The following is a 16,620-nucleotide window of genomic DNA, read 5'->3' on the forward strand; positions in this document are numbered from 1 at the left end:
GACACCCATATGGGATGCCAGCACTGCAGGTGGCAGCTTTACACACTATACCACATGCCAGTCTCTCTCTCTCTCTCTCTCTCTCTCTCTCTCTCTCTCTAACTTAAATAAACTTATTAAAAACTTATAAAAAAGCACTATAATGGAAGTGGAGTGTGCCTTCGTTGTGCTAGACTGGACACAGCTGAGCAAAGAATCTCTGAGCCTGGGGACAGATCAACAGAACAGCCATGCAAGGGTCAGCGGAGAAAGGGGATGGCAGAGGAAGGGAGGATGGGATGTGCTTTCTGCTTTGTGCCCCTCTCTCCAGGACATCAATTTTATTCGCAAAAGTCCTTTGGAAAAAATATTCTCCCTTTCCAGGAAATTCTCTCCTGTAACCCCAATCTAAGCAAGTGCTAGGTCCAAGAAAATAGGACTCTATCTCCCTCAAGTCTCTGAGGGCTTTTGTGGTTGCTACGGGCACAGCTGAGCAGATTTCAGATACTCAAATTACAAAAAAAAATTTTTTTTAAGTTATTTGAAAGCAGAGAGACAGAAAGAAATCTCCCATCTGCAGGTTCAGTCCCCAAGTGACCACAACAGTCATGGTTGGGCCAACCTAAAGCCAGGAGCTCAGAACTCAATTCAAGTCTTCCACATGTGTGGCAGGGACCCAGCTCCTTGAGCCATCACCTATGCCTGGCCGGGTGCACATTAGCAGGAAGCTGGAACTGGAGGCAAGAGCTCTCTCAGATGGGATGCGGGCATCCCAAGCAGTGTCTAAAGCACTGAGCCAAGCCCCCACTTCTCAGTTTTATCTACCCCTCCCTGTATGACACTTCAGAAAACAAGATACTTTCTCTTCACCCATCATGTGAGCTGAGCAGGGTGCTATGGTTTGGGTGTGGTCTACCCTCCAAAGTTTCCTGTGTTGGAAGCTTGGTTCCCAAGGGGCTTAGTGGAAAATAAGCCACGGGGCACCACTCCGCCTCTGAAATGGATTAATGCTGTCTGGAGGGGATAGGCCAGGTCTGCAACTGGCATAGTTCTCAAGAGAATGAGCTGTGAAGTGAGCCTTGAACCTCCACGGAAGCCCGCATTGCAGGTGCCACCCTCCACTCTCACAGGTGCTCCTGCACTATGATGCCATGTGCCATGGGCCACTCACCATGGTCAAGCAGATGCTGGCGCCATGTTCCTGAACCTCCAAAACTGAGAAACAGATAAACTTCCTTTCCTTATAAAGTACCCGGGCTCAGGTGTTTAGTTACAGTAACAGAAAACACATTAAGACACAGCACATGTCTTCCATTTCCCACTTATGTACTTCCTAAGTAACTTGGAGAACTTAAATGTCATTTCCGGGGCCACAGGGCGGGGAAACCACAGAGCAGGGTGGAAACCTGGCCCTTGGTCTTGGCCTGGCAGCAGTTCCACTCCCCTGGTTTGTCCGTGGAGCTGCTTGAGCCCTGAGTCGGTGCCAGGCCCAGGGTGGGTTCTGGGCTCCTCGAGCTTCAAGAGGCAGGAATGCCATCATAGAGGTTTGTGTCACACTTCCATCCTGAGAAGCTCGGCAGCTACAGCTGACGCTCCCCCCTGTGGTGTCTCCCTCTGGACTGTAAGGCACTTCAGGGTGCCTTCGCCAGTGTGGATTCACAAGAGGGTTCCCACCGACTTGGCCACTGTTCCTGGGTGGCATCTGTAGGGAGCTTCAGAAGTGGGCTCGTTCTGAGTGCTGCAGAAGCAGGTGTAACAGGAACTTGGCAGGAGCAGTCACGGGTCTGGGAGCAGCAGCAGGACAAGGGTGCCGGGCCACTAGTGAGCCACTCTACTGCTGCCCTGACCCACATGGCAGGCAGCTGTGAGCCCTTCGTTGTGCACCAAGTCAGCCTCACCCAGCTAGGCGGTCGGGGGTGGAAGCTGCAGGCTATGGAACTGTCTGCCATGTTTTTTCTTTCTGAATGAGATACAATACATTTATCACAAAATTTCACTCCTTCAAGATGCACAATTCAGTGGGTTTTAATATATTTACAAGGTCATGTAACCATCAACACTAATTCCATTTCCATCACCTCCGATGGGACACAATACCCTTTAGCAGTCACTTCCAATCCACCCCACTGCCCTCCACCAACAGCCCCTGGCAAGCACTCATCTACTGTCTCTGTCAATTTGTAAATTCTGGACATTCTCATAAGTGGCCTCATACATGTAGGGTCTTTTCATGTCTGGCTTCTTTCATGTAGCATAGTAAGGTTCATTCACATCACAGCATATATCACTGCTTCATTCCTTTTTTAGAGTTGAATAACAGTCCCTTGTGTGGACAGATGTGGTGGGATGAGAAGGCCATGCCAAGATGGCCACTGGCAACAGGGCCTGCCTGGCAACAGGCTGTGATTGGATGGCTTTGGAAACTGCCTGGCAGCAGGCTGTGATTGGTTAGGGCATAAACTGCCCCTTGATTGGATTGGCAGCCTCGGCTATATAAGCTGCTGTACCAACTGAAATAAACGAGTCTATGGGCTGTTTGCCTCTGGCCTACTTTCACCTGACTCCCAAGGTCTGTGTGGTGACTCCACTCCTCTTGCCCCCACCACACTCCTCCTCTCAGAATGAATCCACAGCAACAGTTTGTTCATTCTTAGAGTGTGTTCACTGTAAATCTTCTGGGTGTTTCTGTTCCAGCTTGGGAGAGCCACACTGTGGGCAGCACATGCAGAGGCTGCCGTATCTCAGGGAAGTTGCCCAGAATTCTGCTCCTGGGGTACTCTAACCTGGTTACCTCCTCCCCACCGACACGTTTCTCAGCTCATTATCTCTCCCACCCAACATCCATACATTAGGGTTTCAGCAGACTCATAGGAACAATTCTAGATCTCCCCACAGCTAATGTCCTGATCACCGAATCTCTGTAGTCTGCAGCTCACTAAGAACATAGACACTGACAGTGGAGCTGGTTCTACTTCAAAACTGTTGTGATCCAACACAGTGTTCAAACTCTGAACCAGCAGTTTCCTTCCCTCTAGAATGGGAGCAATAACAAATTCCAGGGCTGCTGTAGGAATCAAGTGAGGGTCTTTCACATAAAGTGCTTAGCAATGACTGTTGCTTATCAAGTGCTTATCAATAAATATTAGCTTCACTACACTGCAAAGTTGCCTATTAAGTCTAAACAGAAAAGCTGTTGTAAAAGAATTTTTAAAACTTTTCCATTAATAAAACTATGAGCCACATGTGGTTAAATAGTGGGTAGCCTTGGCAATGGTGTAGCTTCAAAGGTTGCCAGGAACTGGTCTAAATGGTGGTGCTGTGGCGCAGTGGGTTAATGCCCTGGCCTGAAGCACCGGCATCCCATAAGGGTGCCAGTTCTAGTCCCAGCTGCTCCCCTTCCGATCCAGCTCTCTGCTATGGCCTGGGAAAGCAGTAAAAGATGGCCCAAGTTCCTGGGCCCCTGCACCCATGTGGGAGACCTGGAAGAAGCTCCTGGCTTCGGATCGGCACAGCTCCGGCCATTGCAGCCATCTGGGGAGTGAACCAGCAGATGGAAGACCTCTGTCTCTGTCTCTACCTCTCTCTTTCAAATAAATAAAATAAATCTTAAAAAAAAAAAGGCGGTGCAGACTCCCCTCACAGGAGTGTTAAGTTGTGTCACTGGTAATTAAGGTGATAATTTGGCCACTTTAGTATTTGGACAGGTGGCAGCTGTTTTAAAGAGATGAACTAGATTCATGCAAAGGTATATTACAAGTGAATGGAAAAATATTTGTAAATAATATATCTAATAAGGACTTGATTCCAGAATAAAGAATTCTTACAATTCAATCATTAGTAAAAGAAACAAAAAACTTCATTTAAAAATGGGCAGAGGTTCTGACCTCTCCAAAGCATTTCCCCAAAGCTGAGACACAAAGACCAGTAAATACGTGAAAAGATGCCCCACATCATTCGTCATTAGGGAAATGAAAAATCCAAACCTATGTCGATTAGAGTAGCTAAGATCATAGACACAGTGACAATTACTGGTGTCGGGGAAACTGTGTGGGGCAACTGGAGTGCTCAGACCCTGCTGGTGGGAATGCAGAGTGGTACCAGCCCTTTGGAAGTTCCGCTCTTCAAAGAGTTACACAGAACGACTGTATGACCCAGGTAAGGAAATGGAAACATAAAAACCTGCAGCCAGCGCTCGCAGACGCATTACTCACCATAGCCAAGACACGGAAGCCACTCAAACGTCCATCAGCAGCTGAACAGGTGAACACAATGTGATCTGGCCACACCATGGAGTATGACTTAGCAATGAAAACGATACAGCCCCGACGTGTGCTACACACGGAAGGGCCCTGGAGACACCCCACAAGGGAAGGGAGCAGAAACGGGAAATGACAGTAATGGGTAAGGGGTTCTTTCTGGGCTATCGAAAATGCCCTAAAATTAGACAGTGGTAAAAGCAGCGCAACTCTGAATTTCCTCTACTGAATTGTACGCTTGAAGTGGACGAACTTCTCTGGCAAGTGAAATATCTCAGGAAAGCTATAAAAATAATATTTTTATTTTAGAAAGAGTTGGGGGAAATTTCAACACTGTTGTACTGTGAGTAGTCATGTTAATTCCGTTGGGTGGGATAATGGTATTATGGGATGGGCTTTGCGAGTCATCTGTGGTAGATGGAAAACACTTTTCAGAGCCATCTGTGCTGTCCAGACCCCTCCCAGCCACAGGTGCTTCCGCTCCTCACCTGTATCCCTGCAGCCACCGGGGGCAGAAGTCACCGCATGAGACAAGGCCTGGGGCAGACAGCAGAACCTTCCAGGGCTGTGCACGATAGGAGAGAGGTTATTTTCTTATTTTTGGGTGCTGCAAATGGTAGCCGGTAAAATCAGCAGGGTGGCGGTCTGCCCCGAGGGGGGGCCACTCAGTGGAAAGGGGGAACATGGGAACCCTTCATCAGAATGCAGCACCCGGGAGCCTCCTGCCTGTCCACGGCACCCTTAGTGCCACTGCTGGCCTGCAGCCGAACCTTAAGCCAAAGCAACACCAGAGAGGGAGTCAAGCAGGTCAGATTTGAAACCTTTTGGGAAAGAAATGAGCAGAGTGGTGATTTTGTCACATTTATTCAGGGTCCACGGTTGACAGTTCATCATCCAAAGACACCAAGATTAAACATTTATCAATTCTGTAATGAGTGGAAACACACACACACACACGTGCGCACACACATGCACGCACACACGCAAACACACACACAGACACACACGGCTCCTTGTGAAGCACACTGAGCAAGCACAAGCTCTCATTGCAGGAAGGGCCCTGTGCCAAGCTTTATAGCTAAGGGAAGTGCAAACGCACGCTCTTTCTCTCAGGCAGGGGTCCTCTCGGATGGAGCAGCTTGACTCGAGATGGACCTGCCTGGCGGGCATCATCAGGCCCCAAACATGTCCACATCCTAGGTCCTGGAACCTGGCACCGTCCCTTATGTGGCCCGTGGGCTTCCCGGCTGTTACTAAGTTAAGGGTGTTAAGATGGGAAGATCATCCTGGGCCCAAGAGAATCCCAACCGTCCTCAGAGGAGGGAGGTGGGAGCGTCCGGGTCAGAGGAGCAGGTGATGTAACGAGAGACTGCAGGGACACTGGAGGGGCCCATGAGCCACAGAGCACAGGTGGCAACTAGAAGCTGAACAAGTCCCAGAGCCAGATTCGCTCTCAGAGCCTGTGGAAGGGCCCAGCCCTCCAGAAAGCTGGATTTTGGCTGAGCGAGACTCATGCTGGACTTCCGACCTCCGGAACTGGAGAAGCTTGTGTTAGGCCACTGAGTTTGCGGGCATTGTTACAGCATCGGCAGGAACACAGACATGACCATGACTTGGAACTTAAGAGACAACAGTGAAATTTGGCCTAGAAAGAGAGTGGGGCGAGGGATGGGGGAACAGATGAGAAACCCAGAGTCTCTGACCAGGGAGGCTGCAGACCGGAGTGCGCTAGCAGGCAGCTGAATTTGAAGAGGGGTCCCGTGGTGGGCAGCACAGGAGCTGGGAGGGAGGCCTCCAGGGCCACCACAGCTATGAGGAAGCCACGGGGCTTTCAATGCGCCTCTGCCCCAAACACAAGTGCTGCCCACCCACTGTGCCCAGGGTCACTGCATTCAGGCCAAAATGGGCCCTGAGTGGAAAGCGAGGGTCTCAGCTAGTATCCGTTTCTTTCAGCTGGACACGGGCCGAGTCTAAAAGCTACAAGAGTGGAAAATGAGGTCGTTCTCCCCAAGCAGCGTGTGGGGAGCAGTCCCCCCACCGCAGCCCTACTGCGGCTGAGCCGCGTGACTGCTGTGGGGCATCCTGGGCACTAGGGGGCGCTCAGCACGACCCCAGCGTCCACTCCTCTAGAGGTCTCGGGCAGCCCTCCCTCCCCAGAGGCTCAGCCAGCAAAGCTGTGCCCAGGCGGCTGGGGGAAGGCAGGGGGTGTCACAGGCCCAGATGCAAACGGGAGAGTGTTCAAAGGCAGAGTGTGCACTGACATGGGATTCTGGGGGCATAAGAGCGCCCGGGGCGCCTGCCTGCCTGTTTCCGCAGGCGGTGCACACGGATCGGATCGGCCCGATTCCCCCACACTGAGGAATGGCTGGCTGCCCGGGTGACTAACACTTTCGTACTGCCTGGGTTTTATTTGTACTTTGAGAAAACGAGGGGGGAGGATTAGAGGATTTCCCAGGGCCCAGGTCCAGGACTTGAGCATTTTATAGAAATATACTCTCTTATGTTTTAGAACACTCGTGAGGCACAATTTACATACCATCAAGTGAACCCAAGCTCTGCAAGCACAATCCAACTTCAGAACACGTCGTCACCCCATCCCTTCTGTCGTTCCTCAAACCAGCGGCCTCGGCGAGCAGGCGGAGCGGGGAGGACCCCTGGCGTCCCCGAGCAGTCTCTGGCCTCGGTGAGGGTTAGGGTTAGGGTCAGGGTTAGGGTCAGGGTCAGGGTCAGGGTTAGGTAGTTTCCCTACCTCTCGGGCTAGGGACAAAGCAACCACGTGGATCTTCTTCTAAATCAGAGGTGTTCAGCAGAAAAGGATCCCTCGCCACACTTTTTCTTTCTTTCTGGATCTAATTACTTGGAAACCCTCTGCTCACACAAATGATCAACTCCTCCGCTTAAGCACAGCTGGGTATCACAGAGCGCTGGGGCTTGGCTGCCTGGAGTCCTGCTGGACCACCTGATTGTCTGGCCTGACAGGAAATGCACGACATACACAGTCTACCTTTTAGTATTTGAGAAGACAAGTAAAGCAACAGAGGGCGACGGGACGGTCAGGGCCCCGTGGGGTCACCCGGCTTCTCCCTCGGGAGCTGCCTGCCACCTGCTGCAGACGGCCCCTGCCCACAGCCGCCGGCTCTTCCTCCCAGCACTGGGCCCGGTCAGGACCCCGGTCAGCCTCTGCCGGGCTCCTCACCGGCCAGATGGGCACCCGCACCCCTCCAGGGCCCCTGCTGTCCTGCAAGTCACGCGGTCTGTGGCTTCCATGCGGGGAAGGGGAGGGGAAACCCGAAGACCCTCCTGGCGCCGGGCGCGCTCAGTCGCCGTGGTGGAGCCGGTGATGCTGGTGAAGGTTGGAGCTCTGGCGAAAGCTTTTCCCACACTGGCTGCACTGGTAGGGCTTCTCGCCGGTGTGGATCCTCTGGTGCAGCTTGAGGGTCGACTGGCGCCCGAAGCAGTGGCCGCACTCCCCGCAGGCGTAGGGCCTCTCTCCCGTGTGCACGCGCTTGTGTCTCTTCAGCTCCGAGTTCCACGTGAAGCTCTTCCCACAGTCGTCGCACCTGTAGGGCTTCCTGGCCGAGCGCGGCGCCGGGTGGCTGAGCCGCGGCAGGCGGCCGCTCAGGCCTCTTCGGCCTCCTTTGCTCTTCTTCAGCTCCCTCAGCGGGTGCGTTTTTAGGGGGCTGCTGATGTGGTCCAGTTCCCTGCAGTGTCTCTGGTAGTGAGCAAATGGCTTCTGGGTACTTTGGGAGCCGCCCTGCCTCCGGGACAGCCGGGCCTCAGCCAGGCTCGCCCCTCGGGGCTCGGGACTCTGCAGCCCACCGCCCCTGGACCTGCCGGCTGACGCTGCGCATGGCTTTGCTCCTTTAGCCCCTTCCGGCTGAGGGTTCTCCTTGTTGTCACTTCCCACTCTGGGGGCCTCTACAATTAGAAAGGACAGGCTTCATTTTCTGGACTTCAGCAAAAGCATCATGAACCATCCTGCAAGGATCTTGAAGGGGCCCGGCACGGCCGCCCGATTTAGACTCCTGGGGGGCAGACTCCCCACCCCCACGTCTAGGAGTCAGACTCTCCGGACTTCTGGTTAATGACTGGACGGCTGGGCTGGCTCTGATATATGTTAAACTTACGTGCCAGGCTCTCTGGCAACCTCACTCCTTTCTACCTTTAGGGAAAGGAGGAACAGGAAAAAGCGAACCCATCAGAACTGCCAGTCAACGGATGAGGAAGACAGCTGACATTCACCACTGTGCGTGCTTTCACAGCCCAGAGCCTGAGCTGCTTCAACAAACAGCCTCCACTGACGTGGACACCCGCCGACAACCCCTCTCCCTGCCCTTAAAGGAGGGTAGGTCTGTGACTGTGGTGGGGTTTTATTTTTTCCTTACAAAATCAACAGCATGCGTTCAGAGACTGCACTGTGAACCCTAAACAACACGTATCCTAATCATAGAAACCCCCCACCTTCTGACTGCCCAGACGGGGGATCAGAATGGAAACAGCTGGGACCAGTGCTGCAGCCTATAGGCTAAGCCCCTGTCTGTGGTGCCTGATCCCACATGGGTGACAGTTCGTGTCTTGGCTGCTCTTCTTCCAAGCCAGCTCCCTGTGTATGGCCTGGGAAAGCAGAGGGCGATGGCCCAAGTGCTTGGGCCCCTGCACTCGAGTGAGAGACCCGAAGAAGCTCCTGGCTCCTGGCTTCAGATCTGCCCAGCTCTGGCCATTGCAGCCATTTGGGGAGTAAACCGGGGGATGGAAGATCTTTCTCTCTCTGTGTCTCCCTCTCTCTGTCTGTGATTCTGCCTCTAAGGTAAATAAATAAATTTCTTAAAAAAAAAAAAGGATGGAAACAGCTAGAATGGCTGCAGGGTCTGGGAGAGTGAACAGGTAGCACAGGCCAGCTGCTCAATATGGTAATTAACAGGTGCATGTGACCACGTGGATCACAAGCACTCGAGACGTGGTAGGGTGACTGAGGGACTGAGTGCTTATTTTAATTCAAATTTAAACAAGCAGCCCACCACATTACAGTCAATTAATTTTGGTAAAGATTTGCAAGACAATTTCGTAGAAAATACAGCTTAAATCTTTGTGATCTTGGATGTGACCATCGGCAATGGTATTTTACATACGACACCAAAAGCACCAACACACAGAAACAGATAAATCAGACTGTTTCGAGATGAAAACATTTGTGCTTCAAAGGGGACTATTAAGAAAGTGAAGGCAAGCCGGCACCATGGCTCACTAGGCTAATCCTCCTCCTTGCGGCGCCGGCACACCGGGTTCTAGTCCCGGTCGGGGAGCCAGATTCTGTCCCGGTTGCCCCTCTTCCAGGCCAGCTCTCTGCTGTGGCCAGGGAGTGCAGTGGAGGATGGCCCAAGTGCTTGGGCCCTGCACCCCATGGGAGACCAGGATAAGTACCTGGCTCCTGCCATCGGATCAGCACAATGCGCCGGCCGCAGGGCGGCGGCCGCGGCGGCCATTGGAGGGTGAACCAACGGCAAAGGAAGACCTTCCTCTCTGTCTCTCTCTCTCACTGTCCACTCTGCCTGTAAAAAAAAAAAATAAAAATGAAGGCAACCCAGAGAATGGGGGAAAAAACTGCAAATTATATATACATAGACCCAACAGTCAGAAAATAGAATGAAGTCTTACAACTCAACAACAAAGGCAATTCACTCAATGCAGAACGGGCAGAAGCTCTGAAAGGACATTTTTCCACACATCACGCACAACTGTCCAATAAGCACGGGCAAAGGTGCGCAACACCATTGGTCACTTAAAACCTTCGGAGGGACTCTTCGCCCTACCGGGATGACTCTAACAGAACAGACCACTGCCGCGTGCTGGGAAGGGTGTGGAGACCTGGAATCCGCGTACTCTGTCGGTGGGAGCTCAACACGGTGCAGCCACTCTGAACACCACCTGGAGCTCCTCACAAAACTTCGTGCCATAGATCAAGCAGTTCCACTCCTAGTGAGAAGCGAAAACCTATGTCCATACGCAAATGCGCATGGCAGCACTACGAATGATCCTTGGCTTGTAATTTTTTGGCTTTATGACGTATTCAACTAGAAACCTTACGTCAAGCTTCGGTATTTTCCTGGGCTAGTAACGTGTGATACAGCACTATCTCGATGCTGGGCAGTGGCGTCAGCCACAGCTCCCACTCAGCCACGTCATTATGAGAGTAAGACAGCCCACGCCGTGCAGTGTACCATGTTGCCAGTGTGTGTTTTTTTAAATATCTATCTACTTACTTGAAATGTAGAGTTAGAGAGAGAGGGGGAGAGACAGAAAGAGAAGTCTCCCATCCACTGGTTCACTCCCCAAATGGCCACAACGGCTGGGGCTGGGCCAGGCTGAAGCCAGGAGCCAGGAGCTTCCTTTGGGTCTCCCGTATGGGTTTGCTAGTGTATTTTGGATATTATTTTTCATGTTTTCCCATCTCGCTACGTCTTAATTAAATTAGATGAGATGGTCAGTACCTTACTATAAAATAGGCTTGTATTAGCCTTTGTCCAACCACAGGCTGTTACAAGTATTCTAAGTGGGGCTGGCACTGTGGCACCGTGGGTTAAGCTGCTGCTTACGATGGCAGCATGCCATATTAGAGTGCTGGTTGGAGTCCCAACTGCTCTACTTCTAATCCAGTTTCTTGCTAATGCACCTGGAAAGGCAGTGGAAGATGGCCCAACTGCTTGGGCCTCTGCCACCCATGTGGGAGACCAGGATGGAATTTCTGGCTCCTGGCTTAGGGCAGCCCCAGCTGTTACAGCCATTTAGGGAGCGAATCAGCAAATGGAAGTTCTTTCTTTCTCTCTCTGTCACTCTGCCTTCCAACTAAATAAATAAATTTTCGAAAAAGAAAAGTTCAGGGGCCGGCACTGTGGCGTAGCGGGAAAAGCTGCTTCCTGCAGTGCTGGCATCCCATGTAGGCACTGGTTCGAGATCCGGCTGCTCCACTTCTGATCCAGCTCTTTGCCATGACCTGGGAAAGCAGTGGAAGATGGCCCAATCCTTGGGCCCCTGGACCTGCATGGGGGACCCAGAGGAGGCTCCTGGCTCCTGGCTTTGGATTGGCACAGTTCTGGCCATTAAGGCCAACTGGGGAGGGAACCAGCAGATGGAAGACTTCACTCTCTCTCTCTCTGCCTCTCCTCTCTCTGTGTGTAACTCTGACTTTCAAATAAATAAATAAAATTTTTTAAAAAAAGAAAAAGCTCAGGGCACTTCTAAGGTAGGTTAGGCTAACTTATAATGTTCAGTAGGTTGGGTTTATTAAATGCATTTTCAACAATAATATTTTCAACTTAACGATGGGTCTTATCTATGTAAGCCCATCATAAGTCAAGGAGTATCTACTCGTAACAGGCAAAAAGTGAAAACAGCCCCAAAAGTCTGTCAACCGATGAACTAACTGATAACCTGCAGTGTACCCATACAATGCCTATTTCCCGGCTAGAAACAATGAAAAAAGCACTAATGTTGGGGCGGGCGCCGTGGTTCACTTGATTAATCCTCTGCCTGCAGTGCCAGCATCCCATATGGGCGCCGGATTCTGTCCCGGTTGCCCCTCTTCCAGGCCAGCTCTCTGCTGTGGCCCGGGAGTGCAGTGGAGGATGGCCCAGGTGCTTGGGCCCTGCACCCCATGGGAGACCAGGAGAAGTACCTGGCTCCTGGCTTCAGATCGGCGCAGCGCCGGCCATAGCGGCCATTTAGGGAGTGAACCAACAGAAGGAAGACCTTTCTCTCTCTCTCACTGTCTATAACTCTACCTGTCAAAGAAAAGAAAAGAAAAAGAAAAAAGCACTAATGCATGCTAACATGGATGAACCTTGAAAACGTAATGCTCAATGACACAAGCCAGACAGAAAGCCAATGCTGTATGGTGCCATTTACATGGCTAAGCAAATCCAGAGACAGCCAGCAGGTCAGTGCTTGCCGGGGGCTGGGCACCCGGAAATGGGGAGTGACTGCTTTCTGAGGTGATAAAATGCTTTGGAGTCAGTGGTGATGGCTGCGCCACTTTGTGAAGGTGCTAAAAAGCACTGCTCTACACACTTCAAAAGGGTGAGTTTCAGGATATGTGAATTTACGTCAGCGAGTAAAAAAGGTGGCCGGGGCTGCCGTACTGAGCAGTGCAGCTCTGCAGGAAGACACTGGTGGATCTTAGAGAGGAAGACCACGGCCATCCACCTCTCGGGATCCAGTGAAAAGAGAGAGAGCCCACATGCCGCCAGCTGCCCCTGCTAAGGCGAGAGAGCACGTGTGTGGTCTACGTCGTTCAGCACAACGAAGCCACAGGTTACGGGGAGCGGCCGCAGCCACAGTCACAGCTTCTCTCCCGAATGCCCCAGATCTTCTCCATTTCCTGCGTTCCGAGACTTGATCAAAGTTCCCCTCAGAGTCACTGCTGAAATCCCAGTGCCCGCAGTAATGGCACTAAGGGGCAGGGCCTTTGGGAGCTGATTAGGTCACAAGGGCTCTGCCCACATGGGAATGGGATCAGTGCCCTCATGGAAGAGGCCCCAGAGAGCTTGTTTGTCCCTTTACCCTGTGAGGACACGGAAGTTGGCAGTCTGTGACCCAGAGGTGGGCCCTCACCAGAACCCAACTATGGTGGTACCTTGAGCTCAGACTTCCCCACCTGCAGAACTGTGAGAAGTCAGTCTGTTGTCTGCTAACTACCAGTTTCTAGTATTTCATTATAGCAGCTTGAAGAAACAAAAACACAGGTATTTCGTGGGGTCTAGCCAATGTTAGGTAACTCGGGCTCCAGCTCTTGTTGTAACCCTCGTCTCAGCCCTGCTGTCTCCTGAATTCACATCCCCTGGTCCTTCAGTAGCACAGCTCACCGCACTGTGGAGACCAGGGTCAGAAATCACACTCACAGCGCACCAGATGCACACAGGGAACCAGACACAGGAACTGAAAGCACAAACGGCATCAGAGAGGAGGAGGAGGACAAAAAGCATGGAGTGGGGTTTTCTCTACTGACGGAAGATTCTTTAGGCCCTGTCTAAAGAGCAGACCATTTGCAGGAATGAAACTCGGCCGTGGCGCACATGGGCGTTCATCAGAAGCTCCGAACGGGGATGGTGCTAGGGCGATCCTTTGATGCACTGGACTGTCAAGTATTCATTGCTAGAAAGCAGTCAGTACTTGAATACTTATTTACAGAATACCAACTCTCACAGTGACATTCTTAAGGACCACGTTTTCACACACATTAAACACGCACACGCGCTCTGCCTCGGCAGGACCACACTGCTTGGACGCAGATGAAGGGCAGACAGCAGCCACGCCGTACTCACCTGCTCCAGCCACCCTGGGAGCTGGTTCCTGGAGGAGTGGGGATTTCTCCCACTGATGGGGGCTCACCCGGTCATGGGAATCTGCCTGGGAAAGCTCCTCCACACAGTCTTCCCTGAGATCTCGCCTAGGAGCGTGTGGGGGGAGGTCTGGCAGCTCCTCTTCAAGCTGGGATCCAGTTTTCTCAAAGAGCACCTTCTGCCCCTGCATGCACACGGCCACCTGGGAACAAGCACCACCCGTTAGCACTCCTGCACCCGGGCTGACCAGCGGCAGTGCTACCTCTCACCCCTGCATGCACACGGCCACCTGGGAATGGGCGCCACCCGTTAGCACTCCTGCACCAGGGCTGACCAGCGGCAGTGCTACCTCTCACCCCTGCATGCACACGGCCACCTGGGAACGAGGGCCACCCGTTAGCACTCCTGACCAGGGCTGACCAGCGGCAGTGCTACCTCTCACCCCTGCATGCACATGGCCACCTGGGAACGGGCGCCACCCGTTAGCACTCCTGACCAGGGCTGACCAGCGGCAGTGCTACCTCTCACCCCTGCATGCACACGGCCACCTGGGAACGAGCACCACCCGTTAGCACTCCTGCACCAGGGCTGACCAGCGGCAGTGCTACCTCTCGCCCCTTGGCCTTAGGGATTCCTGATAATGACCTAGGGGTCAACTGTGACAAGAGACCTTTTACACCTCCAAGGGCATGCAGAACAGCATTAAGGGTGCTCCAAACCAGCCAACGTTTTCAGCTGTCCCTAAAGGCTGGGCTGTTCTCAAGGCCTGGAAATAAACTTTGCTCAGAGAGGTGGCACAAATGTGATGATGAGTCATGAACACTGGCCCATGGATTCCCATCCTACACCGCAGTCCCCCTCCCTACTTCTGCTGGAAACAGGCCCTGTAAAAGGGGAGGGGCCGCTCTTACTATTCACCTGTCTGCCAGAGGCCTGGTGAGCAGACAGTGCGGGCACCGCGGCTCCCAGGAGTCTGCACTTCCCAGAGCCTGTGCTTGTTTGCTAACCTGCCTCAGCCCTAACCGGGGCGCGACCGGGAGGGACCACACTGGCTGACTGAGCTGTAACCTCCTGAACCAAAGGCAACACCCCAGAAGCTTCACTGGAACGAAGTTCACTGAGGTTTCCCAGAGCTGAAGTTCTCACCCTACAGGATGGTCCTGCCCACTAAGAGTTCTGATTATAGGAAAACTTTAGGGGCCGGCGCTGTGGCGCAGTGGGTTAACGCCCTGGCCTGAAGCGCCGGCATCCCACATGGGTGCCAGTTCGAGACCCGGCTGTTCCACTTCCTGTCCAGCTCTCTGCTCTGGCCTGGGAAAGCAGTGGAAGATGGCCCAAGTCCTCGGGTCCCTACACCCACATGGGAGACCTGGAAGAAGCTCTTGGCTCCTGGCTTCGGATTGGCGCAGCTCCGGCTGTTGTGGCCATCTGGGGAGTGACACATCGGATGGAAGACCTCTCTCTCTCTCTCTCTCTCTCTCTCTCTCTGCTTCTCTTCTCTCTGTGTAACTCTGACTTTCAAATAAATAAATAAATATTAAAAAAAAAAAAAAACTTTAAGAGGAGTGGGTGGAGGAAGACCTGACAGTGGAGATTCAGAAACCTTAAAGCTACTTCTGAGGATGTGAGTCCCATAAAGAAGGGTGAGACCGCGCGCGTCCTCTCCTGCCCCCACGGTGCCAGCAGCTGGGCTCTGAACACCTGGGGCTACCTGCAGCAGGCTCCCAGACAGGCCAGAAGCAACTTCCAAGCCCTGCAGTCCATGCCCAGCCGCCGCGAAGGGTCAGGGCCCAGACACCACTGAGATGCAGGGGACCCTGGGGGTCGGCGAGAGGGAGTCCTTACCCACTGCTTTGGCTTCTTGGCTGCCCTCTGGAAATCCTCCACCAGGCTCACCATCTCCTTGCTGCTCCCTGGGCGCCGCCGCCTGACCCGCGCCTGCAGCTCCGGGGGCAGGATGGCCAGGAACTGCTCCATCACCAGCAGCTCCAGGATCTGCTCCTTGGTGTGCAGCTCGGGCTGCAGCCACTGGCGGCACAGCAGGCGGAGCTGCGCCAGCGCCTCCTGGGGCCCCGACACCTCCTGGTAACAAAACCGCCGGAAGCTCTGGCGGGACAGCTCCGGGTCCGGCCGGCTTTTCTGGGGAGCGGGCTCCCGCTTCTCTTCCAGCTTTGCTATTATGTGTCTCTCCTGCTTGGAGGAGGCCTGCGGGTGGGAGCTCAAGGTGATCTCCATTTTAGCTGCCATGCTGGGGCTCGGGACACAACTTCCCTCCTTGGAAACAGGTCAGACCTCTGGGATCATGCACTGACGACCCCTCTCTCTGAACGTCCCACGGATCCTGCCGGGGCCGCTCTCCTGAGACCGTCCCGGGGGCCGGGATGCAGACACGCGCCTGTCATTCACGAGCCTCTACTGCAAACCCTGGGGTGGAGTTGGTCAGTCACTCTTTTGCACTGTCTGGCAAAGGCGAAAAGCCACAAGGTCCGGGAAGAAATTACTTCTTTTATTTCAGGAGCGAGCACACGGGGTCTCCGACGAAGCGGGCTGGCGGAGAGGCATCCCTCGAAGTTGACGCTGTCTGGCGAGGCGCCTGCACCAGCCCTCCGGCCTCTGCACCTGGCTGAGACCGACCTCGACCATCTCGTTGGGACCCAGAGGGGACAGCCGGGGAAGGCCACAGCGCCGCTCGCAGGTATGGTTAGAGGTGAACCTGCCCACGCGCGCGAAAGGCCCAGAGGCTCCGGCTCGGCGGCGGCCCCGCGGTCCCCAGGCCCAGCAAAGCTACGACAATCCAGAACGCCGCTTAGCTACAGCGCAGGGCGAGAGCTCCGCCTGGCGCCCGCGACACCACCATCCCAAGCAGCGAGGCGCCGAGCGCCCGCCTGCAGCCCCCTCACCTCTCTGGGGACCCAGGGCCCGGATCTAGCAGCCCGGGCTGGGGGCGGGGCCGAAGCCGCTCGTCGCGGAGACGCCCACTGACTGCAGAGGAACCACCCGCGGGGGGCCCGCCCCCTCCCCAAGAGATTGGCTCCTCGAGGCCATCGTCC

The 16,620-nt window shown here is 53.7% G+C and overlaps 1 protein-coding gene across 1 annotated transcript; it reads right to left on the reverse strand.

Moving 5' to 3' along the window:
• Positions 1–5,083: 5,083 nt before the first annotated feature.
• On the reverse strand, positions 5,084–16,532 carry ZNF174 (zinc finger protein 174). Its single transcript, XM_002722770.5, has 3 exons — positions 15,416–16,532; positions 13,553–13,772; positions 5,084–8,153 (listed from the first exon to the last, which is right to left on the reverse strand). Exons 1-3 carry the CDS (start codon positions 15,815–15,817, stop codon positions 7,552–7,554), a joined length of 1,224 nt encoding a protein of 407 aa, XP_002722816.2. The 5' UTR covers positions 15,818–16,532; the 3' UTR covers positions 5,084–7,551.
• Positions 16,533–16,620: the final 88 nt, after the last annotated feature.

This window comes from Oryctolagus cuniculus, chromosome 19, assembly GCF_964237555.1.
Source record: "Oryctolagus cuniculus chromosome 19, mOryCun1.1, whole genome shotgun sequence".
Classification (NCBI taxonomy): domain Eukaryota; kingdom Metazoa; phylum Chordata; class Mammalia; order Lagomorpha; family Leporidae; genus Oryctolagus; species Oryctolagus cuniculus.

Coding starts and splice junctions, on each gene's coding strand:
- ZNF174 (XM_002722770.5), bottom strand. CDS start 15,817: ATGGCAGCTAAAATGGAGATCACCTTGAGCTCCCACCCGCAGGCCTCC. Junction 13,773..15,415: donor CCAAGAAGCCAAAGCAGTGG/GTAAGGACTCCC, acceptor GCTTGTTCCCAG/GTGGCCGTGTGCATGCAGGG. Junction 8,154..13,552: donor TCCCAGGGTGGCTGGAGCAG/GTGAGTACGGCG, acceptor TTCTAATTGTAG/AGGCCCCCAGAGTGGGAAGT.